Source organism: Grammomys surdaster, unplaced genomic scaffold (assembly GCF_004785775.1).
Source record: "Grammomys surdaster isolate TR1022 unplaced genomic scaffold, NIH_TR_1.0 313, whole genome shotgun sequence".
Classification (NCBI taxonomy): domain Eukaryota; kingdom Metazoa; phylum Chordata; class Mammalia; order Rodentia; family Muridae; genus Grammomys; species Grammomys surdaster.
This window is the reverse complement of record NW_021604732.1, coordinates 5,261,446-5,274,810: the sequence shown is the minus strand read 5'-3', so window position 1 is coordinate 5,274,810 and position 13,365 is coordinate 5,261,446. Positions and strand designations below refer to the sequence as shown.

General features: G+C 46.3%; 1 protein-coding gene across 1 annotated transcript in view; it reads left to right on the top strand.

Moving 5' to 3' along the window:
• The window catches only part of Ccnjl (cyclin J like), a 60,770-nt gene that overhangs the window by 23,942 nt on the left and 23,463 nt on the right, over nucleotides 1–13,365 (top strand). Inside the window, exon 3 of the mRNA XM_028777699.1 lies at nucleotides 4,820–5,033. Within this exon, the coding sequence (XP_028633532.1) occupies nucleotides 4,820–5,033 (214 nt within the window). The remainder of the gene's footprint in view (nucleotides 1–4,819; nucleotides 5,034–13,365) is intronic.

The following is a 13,365-nucleotide window of genomic DNA, read 5'->3' as shown; positions in this document are numbered from 1 at the left end:
ATAGATAGATAGATAGATAGATAGATAGATATAGAGATAGATAGATATAGAGATAGATAGATAGATAGATAGATAGATAGATAGATAGATAGATAGATAGATAGATAGATATCAGTCAACCACAGTGACTCCACATGTAATTCCTGTACCTCAGAGGAGAGCATGACAGGATCAGGAGTTTAAGGTTATCCTGGGCTGCACAGTGAATTAAAAACCATCTTAGGCTGCAGAAGACCTTTTCTTAGGGCAGGGGAAAAAAAGGACAAACAAACCATTTACTGGGTCACACAGAGCCATCAGAATTACCGAACTCAGCAGCTGCCAACCTTGCACTAGATCTGCACAAGAATGGGCCTGTCAGCAATCAGGCATGGATGGAGGAAGGGCTCGGAGAGCCGCTTTCCTGTCTCCTGAATTTGCTACTGTTGGCTAAAATTCCTTTCCAGAGAGAGAAGTTAGTCTATCCCTTCTCCTGAGGCCTTAACTACTAGGTGTTACTCAGCCACAGTTCATCCTAGAAGAACCAATGAGTTTCTGTGGCTTCCTTACAGAGTGTAAACGAGAGAGATTATGTACAAGGATGTGAGGGCTCCTCCCCTGAAAAAGCCACACCTGGAAAGCCTTTGACCCAGCAGGAATGATGGCTTCCTATGGCTTGGTAGATGGAGCCTCCCTCCCAGAGGCTCCCCAATCCTAAATAGTCTATCCCCTCCCAGAAGCCATGTGTAATAAAGGCTGCATTGGGACAGGTGGTAGAGAATGGCTAGATTCTTAGGTGAGGGCTTTGTGACCCTGAATGGGTATAAATAGGCAACAAGCCCAGCTGGGATAACCCTTTTGCAAGAGGGCATAACTGAATGCCCCCAAATGGTGTGTGCTTAGAACACTTACTCAAGACAGCTACTGATAGTCATTGCACTCAGTTGTGTACCCACTGGTGACCACGCAAGGCTATAATGAATAGGTTCAATCTAGTGCTCACACAGATGGTTCTGGTTAAACTAAATGAGACACACACACACACACACACACAGAGAGAGAGAGAGAGAGAGAGAGAGAGAGAGAGAGAGAGAGAGAGAGCGCAATGTACAACGATACATGCATATGAAAATGTCAGACTGAAACCCATTATTTTGAAAGTCTTCTGGCCTTCAGCTCTCTGGCTAATTCAGTAAAAGCCTTGGGATTAAAGGGCTTTTTCAAACCCAATTTCTTCATGAGCGAGCCTAAGCGATAGGAAGGAATTTATCCAGGCTCTGTGCGTCTTCAGTGAGCAAAGCTAGCTGATCCTCACCTTTTGATCTCTGAAGACAAGCCAGAAGAGAAGAAAAGGTCAGGAGATCAGAACCTAAGTTTCAGCCAAGCTGGTCACGGATTTGCAACTTTCTTTGTAGCACAGCCATTTTGTCATCTCTCTTAGGTCTGTACCTGGGCTGGAATTGCTGGCTCATGTGGTGACAGAGTATAGTAGGAGGATTTGCCACACTGTTTCCCACAGTAGATGCCCTCTCTGATTTTTTTGTTTTGTTTGGGTTTGTTTTGGGTTTTTTGTTTTAATTTTTTGTTTTGTTGTTTCTTCCATTTTTAAAGCAATATCCATCCCAGGGAATGTGAAGTGTTACTTCCCTGTGATTCAATTTGTGTTTCCCTAGCAATTAGCAATGTTCATACCTTTTTATTTGCTTACTAGCCATTTTTAATCTTCTTTAGAGAAACGTTTGTTTTTTTTGATCCTTTGCTCATTTTTTTGTTTTATTTTTTTAAGATTTGTTTTTATTTTATATGTATGTACATATGCATACATGTGCAGGTACCTTCAGAGACCAGAAGAAGGTATCAAATCCCTTAGAACTGGATTACACAGGGACTGTTGATTTGGAATTGAACTCAGGTTCTTGTGAAGAACAGCAAGCCCTTAATCTCTCAGCCCTCTCTCCAGCATGAAAGTCTAACTTCAAAATCTAGCTTATATTTCTTTTTTATACTTCTGCTTTTAGAATCATACTTAAAAAACTATTGCTTTGGGGGCCAGAGAGGTGGCTTATCAGTTAAGAGCACTGACTTCTTTTCCAATGGGCCCAGGTTCAAATCCCAGCACCCATGTGGCAGCTTACAACTGTCTATAACACCAAAAATCTGACACCCTCACACAGACATACATGCAGACAAAACACAAGTGCATATAAAATTTTAAAAATTCATTAACAAAAAAGGGAGAAAGAAACCATTGCTTTAAGCTCGGCAATGATAGCACATGACTTTAATTGCAGGACTTGGGAGGTAGAGGGAGGAGGAGCTGTGAGTTCAAGACCAGCCTGAGCTGTAGAGTGAGTTCCAGGACAGCAAGGGCTATGCAGAGAAATTCTGCCTTGAAAAAACAAAAACGACAACAAGAAAAAAGAAAGAAAGAAAAGAAAAAGGGAAAAGAAAGAAAGAAAGAAAAAAAGAAAGAAAGAAAGAGAAAGAAAGCATTGCTTTGTCTAAAGTCATATGTATTTACTCCTCCTGTCTTTCTTTAAGAATTTCAGTTTCAAATTTTACATTTAGTCTGATCTGCCTTACAGAAGCTGTATACCCAGGGCCTAAAATAATGTCTCGTGCCTGTGTAGAAGGTTTGTGATACTGAGTGAAATAAATGAGTTCGAGTCTCTAGTGAATGAATGAACAGACACTTCTGTCAGGTCCTTGTCTGCAGCTGGTTGAGTAAAGGGTTAGAGGGACAGCGTGTGCGTGGATCTCGGTTCAGTCCTCAACACCATTTGGACGTTGGGCTGACACAGAATGAGGGCACTTGACGTCACTAATAAGTGCTCATAATTTCTTGTCTCCCAACTTCCGTCCCGTTTTCCTTTAGTTTTGTTCTTTTCTGTTTTCCTACTTGACAGAATGTCACTAAGATGTGTGTGTGTGTGTATGTGTGTGTGTGTGTGTGTAAGAGAGAGAGAGAGAGACAGACAGACAGACAGACAGACAGACAGACAGTGTGTGTGTGTGCACATGCTACATTCAGCCAAGTGTGAGAACTGAACTAATCCAGCAGGTCCAGGCCAGAGGACCAACAGGGATGTTTAGGTGTGAGCAACGCAGTCTCAGAGGTAGTTTCAGCAATCAGAGATGGTGACGTTCCAGACCCAGTGAGACACATTACTGACAGCCCAGCAGCATGTGTCAGCCTCCAGCCTCCAGCCTCCAGCATTCCTTAGTCCCGTGTCTGCAGCCTGCATGGGCGTGTAGGCCAGCATGCAACCTGACCTCTGCCTCCATCTTCTCCTGGCTCCAGCCTGCCTGTTCACTTCTTCCTCCACTTTGCTCTCCTGACTTGGGAGCGTCTACAAGGGAAATAGTACTAAAGCTGAGAGCACTGAGATACTTCCTAAACAAATATCTAACCTGTCTCGCTTAGAAGGCAAATATTACTGGGCAGTGGCGATGCATACCTTGAATCACACCCAGCACTCAGAGACTGAGGCAGACAGATCTCTGTGATTTCAAGGACAGCCTGGTCTACAGAGTGAGTTCCAGGATAGTCGGGACTACACAGCCTGGGCTACATACATGCTACCTTCTTTTAAGGAGGGGGAGGAGGAGAAAATGGAGAGGATGAGTAGGGAGATAGCCTGGTAGTTAAGAGCACTTTCTGCTGTTGCCACAGGACCCAGGGCATCCTAGAGCATCAGGGATGTACAAAGACATTTGTATACACACACACACACACACACACAAACATACACAAGCCAATACTCATGCACATAAAATAAAATGACTCTCAAAAAAGAAAAAAAAAAACAAAGATTTGATGGCTTAAATCTGAAATCCCAGAAGCTGAGAAGGGGAGATAGCAGGCTTTATAAGACTTTAAGACCAGCCATGGCTGCAAAGTAGGTGCTAGCTACTCTGAGCCATAGAATAAGATCCTGCCTCCAAAATAAGTAAGCACATTCTTAGTTTAATATTTCTTTCTCTTGTTTTTCTTGTGTTCAGCAGATATACATTCAGAAGACATGGCAGTGTAGAAATGACAAAGTAGACGTTACTTCTTTGGTGAGAGGAGAATCAGGGTGTTCAGAACCTGGAGTGGGTAGCCATGTGTGAAGGTATAGACAGAGGCAGAATGTCAACCAGCAGTGATCATGGTGGACAGGATTTGCTAGTTTCTTGAATTAGTCTTTCAAATCTGTCTGTTTCTTGAGGCACGTCCTTGCTATGTGGCCTTGGCTGTCTAGAACTCATGGTGCAGAACATGCTGGCCTCAAACTTTCTACCATCTTCCTGCCTCCACTTCCTGGGTTCTGGGATTACAGTCATGTTCAGCAACACATTCTAGTATTGTAGTTTGTTTAGTTTTCCCCAAAGAGGAAAAAATGATCGCTCACAATTCTAATCACAGAGGGGGCTAGCAGAGAACCCTGAGAGGTTCCTGTGTGCTAGATGTTTGACATATGTTCTCATTAAACCTCAGCTACTGAAGAAGAAGCAAAGGAAGAAAAGTGACTGGATAAATAAAACTGTTCGATAAAACCAGAGTTTGGATGTCAGTCTCTTCCTCTGGGCCACCATTCTCTCATTACCTTGGGTATCTCCACGACACCTTTCACGGGGAAAAGCCCGGCTTTCTCCCATCCTCATGATGGTCCTAATGGGCTTGTGATTAGGGAGGGTGAATGGGAACTGGTTCAGAGTTTCTAAAACGGAAGCATCACCATCTGAGATTTTAAACAAATGAGCGAGATTGTACAGGGAATCGTTGCCCACCCTGTCAGTCCACAGGCTGGCCCTGGGTCTCAGTGTCCTTGACCCTTCTCTGTTCACCTTCCTCCAGGAACTGAAGCTGCCCACCTTCCGTGCCCACTCCCCACTCCTGAAGAGCCGTCGGTTCTTTGTAGACATTCTGACCCTGCTGAGCAGACACTGCCATCTCTGCCCCTCAGCCCGGCACCTGGCCATCTACCTTTTGGACCACTTTATGGACCAGTACAACATCACCACCTCCAAGCAGCTGTATACTGTGGCTGTCTCCTGCCTCCTGCTGGCCAGTAAGTAGAAATCTGTGCGGTCGGCTGAGTTGCTGCTAAGCCTTTACTTATCCTGTGACCTTTCCATGGCCTCTGTGTTCAACCTTTGCTGAGTGTGAGTTGTCTTAATAACTCCCATTATTTCTTGTGCCTATACTACACCAGAGAAACAAACTACTAAGGATATTCACAGCTTGAACTTAATGAATCTACACAGTGACTCTAGAAGACAGTCTTGGTACCCCGTGTTGTTAAGGCTCAGAGAAGCTTAGAAAGTTGCTTTGTGTTGCCCAGATAGTATTTGAGACCACAAGTTCTTGATGCCTGGCTTGTGCCCTTGACTTCGTGTCTCCTGCTTCTTTTCACGAGGGCTCTCTGAATAGGTCCTAGCATTCACTGTTTTTAGAGATGTCTAGAGATGGAACAGCTTTACTTGACCTAAACTGAATCCATGATGTAGTACCCAGGCGTGAGCACATGCCTTATGGTCTACACTTTCCAACGAGGCCTCACTGAGAACAGCCAATCTCTGGCCACCTGTCTGTGCAACAGTGGACCATGCCAGAAACTTGGTAAGGTAGAGCGGGTCTGAGTCCCCGGCACCTGGGCATCCATCTGAGACGATAGGCACCTCCCTGCTCCCTGCCTGATTCCTGGCCTGGAACATGTGTCCACACTCCCCACATTGGTCACATAGCTAAAAACAGAGTTCTCTATGCTAATGAGGTATCTACAGGCCCTGAGGGTTTAGCCAATAAGCTTTCCTTCCCGGACATTCTCCCTGCAAAAGGTATTTAATCTCTGGTCCATACTGAGAAGTGGGTACGCATCCATTTTCCATGGTGAACAGTCAACAAACAGTATAGATAAACATGGACTATCTCTTCCATCAAAATCGCCATGGGGAGCATGGAGAAGTCTCCCACAGAAGGCCTCTCTGCGCTTCCAGACAACCATCACCAAGCTAAGAACAATCATTGATAAGCCAAGCAAGAGTTCCTATTCCCATCGTCCCTCTAGCTGATGAGGGGCCCTGACTCTTCTCTAAATTCCTCAAGATTCAGGGGCACCAGAATGTCCAGGAGTTTGGGAGTGCCTGGTCCCAGTCTCATCTCGGGCCCGTGGACCCCCAACACTTTGTTCCCGACTTCTCTGTGCAGTTCTCCAGCAGTGACTGGAGGCTAGGAAGTCAGGGAATGCTACTTAGGCCTGCCCACATCTTAGTCTGAGTTCTCCCACTCCTTGAGCGGTATCTCACTGCTATCCTGAAGCCTAGCACCTGACGGCTGTGGGATAAGCACAGTCAAGCTCCCAGAGTTTCACCTCCTCAGTGGCCATGCCCAGCACCCCAGCAGCAGGGTAGACCTTGGACCAACACCTATCCTTCTGAGTGAGGCTTACTGTATCACTGTACTGTAGCTTGGATGAGCTCCTGACCACACATCTGCTGTCACCTTGCCATTTAAAACTGTTCTGTGGTGGACCAAGAGCCTCAGTATAACAACGGCTAACCCTCAAGCTCTTTCCCCTCTGGATTCATGTCTTTCTCCTCATCGCTCCCTGGATGGCAACCACACCAGTAAAGCTCTGTCGCATCACTGACTATAGCAAACGGTACAACCTCTGCCTTCATTGCTTCTTGCTGTCTTTGTAGACTTAGAAACACCCCTGTTGGAAACATCCCCCACTTTTCTGCACGGCTGAGGTTACAGATATATAGACACACAGGATCATGTACTTAGAATTGACACCCACTAGATATGGGGAGATGTCCCAGTGGGTAAAGTGCTGGCAGTTTGAATCTCCAACGTGCACATAAATGCCAAGCTAATGTGGCAACCCACAGCATTCTGGAAGTTGAGACAGGGGATCTGCAGCACGAGCTAACTAGTTAGACTAACCATAGGTTCAAGTGAGAGATCCTGCCTTGGTCTATAAGGTTGAGGACAATCTAGGAAGAAGTCTACTGTCAGTCTCTAGCCTTCTTACACAGGTGCACCCAACATGTACCCATACACACATGAACACACATGCACACCACACACAGAGAGTTGGAGAGAGGGAAAAGAGCTTGGCACAAGATCAGTCCTCATAAGAGCATTTGTGGGACTAGCAAAATAAGTGAAGTGAAGCTTGGGGATCCCTCAGAACTGGGGTTCCATCCCTCTGTGCTGCCCCTTAGTGCAGGGAAGTGGAATGTTCCTGATGTCCTGGGCTCAAACTAGACAGCTGCCATTAAGGACATTGCCTTGGCATCTAATATTAATATTTTACACTTAACTTGCAATCAGATTTTACATTCTCTTTCATGCTGTGCTACTACCCCATGTTGTTGAATACTTATTAGCTGATGTTATAGGAGGGTGGCACCCACTTTCTGCTGTGGATTTTTTTCATCCTGGCATATTACTCTAAGCTCCATGGTTATCATCACTCGGTGATGGTTATCATACACACACACACGTGTGTGTGTGTGTCTGTGTGTGTGTGTGTGTGTGCACGCCTGTGCATGTGTGTGTACCACACAGCTGTTGTAGAGTTTATTTAGTTCATTGGTTGGTTGGTTGGTTGGTTGGTTGGTTGGTTGGTTGAATAGACAGTTTGTTGTTTGGTTGGTTGGTTTTTGAGACAGGGTCTTGCTATGTAGCCCTAGTGAGTCTGGAAGTCACTATATAGATCAGACTGCTGTCAAACTTTGTGATTTCCCTCATAGTGTTGAGACTGCAGGCATCTGTCAGAGTGCCTGGCAAGAGAGTGGCTTTCAAGTTTCCCAAACTCCGTCTTATTTTCCCTTAGGATCTCCACCCTATTGTATGCTGTCTCTAACCCAGGCCAGCTAGAATCAAGTTATCAGTGGGAGCTAACTTTGGTCAGATCCCGGCCTTTTGTAGCATCTTATCATCTCAGGAAGAGAGACAGAGACCTGTGAGACATCTCCATCAGAGAAGGGCAGAGCAGGCATCATGTTTCAGCCACACCGTGGCCTTTGGCCTGCTGCTTCTGTGATCTGTGGGCTGCATCGAGGCCTGCTGGGGGCAGGGGACTTATATTTCCTTGGGGCCATGGAGTTCTCCCGGAGCGTCTGTCTGGGGAGCCAGGATGCAAGGCTCACAGTGGAGACTCCATTGTATTGCTGTCGCCATGGTGGAGGAAGAGGGCCATCCAGATGGAGAGGCAGACGCCCCACCCACATGTCGAGGGGCTCAGCCGGCCTGGGGAGACAAGAATGGAGTTTCAGAACACCTGCCATATGCTCCAGGGCCCAAGGAAAGAAAAGTTCCTGTGACAGCCTGAAATCCTGTTTACCGTTCCTCCCCTCTTTCCTGGGCTCAGTGTCAGCCACAGGGGTAGGTGGTGGTGGGACACCTTGCCTGGGGAAGCTTGAAGTTCTGCTTCAGATCAGTCCCAAATCACTCTGAGATAAGAAAACTTGGAGTCCGTGTCCACACCTGTGAGATTGAAGAGGTTTTTGGTTTTTGGGTTTTTTGAGTTTTTTTAGATTTATTTTTAGTGTCTGAGTCTATGTCTGTATGTCTCTGTCTGGTGTCCAGAGGATCTGATCTCCTGGGAATTGGAGCTACAGGTAACTGGGAGCCGCTTGATATGGATGATGGGACTCAAACTGCAGTCCTTTGCAAGAGCAAACATGGTCTTACCCGCTTAGCCATCTTTCCAGACTCAAGTTCTCAGCGTTTTACGTGTGTACGTGCATGTGCACATGTATGCACCTGCGTGTGGAGGCCAGAGATACACTTCAGGTGTCTTCTTCAGTCACTTTCTAGTTTATGCTTTTGAGATGGGGTCTCTTACCAAGCCAGGAGCTTGCCAATTTGGGTAGGCTGGCTCAAGCCCCAGGTCCCCCTACTCCGACCTCACCAGCCCTTGGTTCACCAGTACATGCAGCTACATGCAGCTTTGTGCATGGGTGCAGGGGGTCCAACCTTGGTGCTGCTTACTGGCTGAGTCTGAGTTTTTAGAAAGCTGTTTGCAGACACGGAATTTTGAATTGACGGAGCCTCTCTCCTACCTAAGGTCCCCCTGTTCTCATAATAGAGCCTAGGCCTGCAGGACAAGGCAGAACAGCAAGAAGCTTAGATCATCACACAGCTAACAGGGCAAAGCAGCCCCTTAGTCTCTATGATGGAGTTAACTGTGTCTCCTACCTCAAAACAGTATAGACTCGTAAATATCATACAGGGCTGGGGTTAGAATTGGGCTGTGGAGAACTTGCCTAGCATATGCAACACTCCCCCCCCCACCCCCCCAAAAGAAACCCGTTGACTTCGTCATGGTGTCACAGATCTCAGTGCTGGGATTGTGGAGGCAGAGCCAGACAGTTCTCTTTGAGTTCAAGGCCAGTTTGATCTCCATAGTGAGTTCTAAGCCAGCCATTGAGACCCTGTGCCAATAATAAAAACAAAACAGTAAATGTACTGTAGATTCTCGTCCTTCCTATCCTTCATCTTACCTGTCCTCCATCCCCCAACTGTCTTTTTGGTCCCGCTTAGTTAAAAGGATTACTTGACAGCATGGAAACTTCCAAACCTCGGGTGAGTTGCTTCAGCACATCCTGATAAGTATTACGAGCAGCCTACATCTGATTCTGTCCTGGTCTCTTTCCACAGGCCCTCCTCAGAGTCCACCCAACCGCCATGGAGGAGCATGTTTCATATGCCTATGATTTTTAGGTTCAGAGAGGCTGTATTACTTACCCTGAAGTCATACAGCTTGGTGGGGTTTTGTTGTTGTTGTTGCTGGTGGAGGTGATTTTCCTTGTATTTGTTTTATACTTAAGATAACATTGAAATTATAGTATGTAACCAGCTTAGCCACTTTAAAGTGTACAGTTCAATGGGATTTAATGCGTCCGTTCCATCTAGTGTGCAGCTCTTACGCTGTCTAGGTCTAGAACATTTTCTTTTTATCCCTTGTGATGAGGGCAGCTCAAGCCTGTAATCCTAAATATTCTAGAGGCTCTGGTGGATTCAAGACTGGCCTGGGCTACAAGTGAGTTCAAGGCCAGCCTGGGCTGTGAATAATTTAGTGAAACCTTATTTAAAAAAAAAAAAAAGGTACAAGAGGGCTGAGAGTGTAGCCCAGTAATGGAGCACTTGTTCTAATAGACAGGCACTTCCTGTCCCTTAACTCTGCAGCCTTGGCCACCACTCACCTGGCTTCTAACCGTGTGGCTTGTGTGTTCTGGGAAGACCATACAGTGCAGGAGCAGTGTTTTCCATGTGTCTGTGCTATAGCTCCTCTCAGACCTTCTGCTGACTCCATTCATGGCCACTGTGAATGAATGACTCTGTCATTTCTTCCAGTCCTCTGCCCACAGATCTTTGGGTGGTTTTCACTTTTCTGCAGCTGCTGTGGACATTCAGGCACACGTCTCCGTGAAAGCCCTTTTCCAGATCATGCATTAAGACTGCATTGAGCCCTCTGGAGACCCTGAAGACACCCGGGACTGACACTCAAAAGTAACTAGACTTTTGAGTCCTTAGCCTTGGATAAGGAGAGTGACATTGGGACAGAAAGCCAGAGAGGCCAGCGTGCCCTTTGTGTCATATCCCATGGCTTTGGATGTAAGGCCTAATGGCATTTATCTTTAATGAAAGAGGTTTTTATTATTTTTTTTAAAAAGTGATTAGGCCGGGTGGTGGTGGTGCACGCCTTTAATTCCAGCACTTGGGAGGCAGAGGCAGGCGGATTTCTGAGTTCGAGGACAGTCTGGTCTACAGAGTGAGTTTCAGGACAGCCAGGGCTACACAGAGAAACCCTGTCTCGAAGAAACCAAAATTAAAAAAAAAAAGTGATTAAAACAGAAGTGTACAGAGCTGCTGAGACTGCTCAGTGGGTAAAGGTGCTTGTGGCTTGAACCAAGTGACCTGAGGTCACAAACCTCAGACATTAATGTAGATAAGCCACTCCACAAAATTGTCCTCTGATTCTTCCATGTACCCCATGGTTTGCATACTTAAATATAAACATCGTGAACAAGCACGAGTATGCATATACATTTTTTTATGCAGTAACATTTTTTCTAAATTATGTATGTGCTACAGAAGTACCAACCACAAAATGTTAATGTCCCCTTGTACTCAGAGTCCATGTCTATAAACTGGTTTTTATTCTTCCTGACTTGGTGTGTCTTCATAATTGAAGGGAAGAGAGAAACTATTCTCATTTCCTGGCCGGAAGACAAGCTATAGATTGTCGTATCCTCATAAACCCCAGAAGACACAAAGCCAGGCTCCCTCTCACCGGCCTTCTCAGTTCTTCCCCCTCTTTCAACCCCATGGGCTTTGTCTACACAGATTTCTGTTGGCTTTCATGGCCACTTCCAGGATCCCACACCCTCCCTGGGAAAACAGTGCTCACTGCAGAGTGGTTTCCTGTGGGCTAGAAGCCCATCCGGCCCCTGGCTGACCACCTCAGGTCTGGAAAGCCATTGAAGGTGGGGGTAGTGGGATAATGGTCCTCCTGCCTCTTGGGGTCAAGTTCTGACAGCGTGCATGTGTGCGTGCGTACACGTTTGCATTAGCATATATCCACATTCTGTGCTGTGCATGTGGAGGTCTGAGGACAGTTCCTTCCACCCTGGGTCCTGGGGATCAAACTCAGGTAGGTCATCATGCTTGGCAGCAAGTGCCTTTACCCTTTGAGCCATCTCATCAGCCCCTGATCTTAGTTTTTAACAGGTGAGACCGAGTTCTTCAATGGCTGTCATGTTGGGTCCCTATCCCATCCCCAGGAGTCTCCAGGAGATAGAAGAGTGGGAGATGACCCTGTGATCTCTCTGTCTGGAAAGGACCCCTGTCTGAATAGGACCCTTTCTTAGAGAGGATTTTTTTTTTATCCCAGAGTCAGCCTGTAGCTCACCTGCACAGAGGCTCATTGACTCAGAATAGGTCTTTAAAATTAGAAATGCTTTCCCACTTACAAGTGAGATCCAAAGAATAAAATACAATCAATTTCCACCCTACTGGACAGAGGAAACCTCTGGAAGGCTTCCATATCTTCCTTCAAACCGATCTGGTGTGTTTTTGTGGAGTCTGTACAGGCACAGTCAGCTGACCCTCATCAGTCATTGACTCTGCACTTAAGGCTCATGAATTTGTCTGACACCCACCTCCTCTGGTGCTGGGGAATTGCACACAAGGCCTCGTGTGTCTTAGGCAAACACTCTACTGTTGAGCATACACTCCCAGCCCTTCATTTAAGAAACAAAAATTAAGCAAAAATCAATGCTGATGCTTTTAGGCACACCCGTGGGCAGAGCACTGGAACTGTTAATTACCCTTTATATGTATTCCCAGCTGAGATGGAAGAAGGCAGTACTCTGCTTTTCTTTAATCTCTCCTGTGGTAAACAAGTATTCTTCTGTGTCCCAGTAGGGGCTGTGTTTCCTCGATGTTTGTGAGTTTTACTGACAGCTCTGCTATTTCAGGTACCCACCCCCCGCCCCCCCCAACCCCAAGCCTTCCACGGCTACTGTCCTGCTCCCTATGCTCAGGAAAGCTGTGTTGTGTCTTTTGCACAGGGTACGTGTATTACCTCCCAGGCATTCCTTGTGCTTTTTTTGCCCGGAGTTCAGTGTTAAAGGAATCATCAGCACCTCCTGGTAAATGGAAATAAACAACACGAGTGTGTTAACTGGCTGATGAAATGTGGTTGTTCCCCATCTCTGTCCCCTAAGGGCAGTGGTTCAAGGCGACTTTATAGAATGTGACTTTCATGAAGAACAAAACCTCGTCAGGATAAATTCACCTCACTGGGGCCTGTGAGACGCCTCAGCAGGTAAAAGCAATTTCTTTAAAAAAAAAAAAATCTTTACATGGATTCCCAGGACCCAACCCATGGAAGGGTGGAAGGTCAGAGTTGTCTTCTGACCTCCACATGTGCAAACAAGCAAATAATAAATGAATAAATGTGCCTAAGCAGGCTCTTATACTCAGTGCTTTCTTCAGTCTGTCAGGGAGTTACCTGTGCTCTTTCTTGTCAGTCTGTCAGGGCGTTACCTCTGCTTTTTCTTGGCTCCGGGTCCTTCATTTTATCAGCAGCATCTATTTCATGAGCTCTCTGCTGCTGAGACTTTAGGTTGGCATCCACGTTTCCCCTGCTGTTTACAGCCAGATAGCCACTGTCTTGTCCTTGTAGCATCCCATGCTTACATAAGTCTGTCTGTAAGATGAAGTCCTGTCCCACAAGTAGAATCCTTTGACCATAGGGCAAGTGAGGGGCTGCAGACAAAGCTTGATGGTAGGGTATTTGCCTATCACATGTGAGGGCCCAGGCTCAGCCCCCAGTCTCTCTCTCTCTCTCTCTCTCTCTCTCTCTCTCTCTCTCTCTCTCT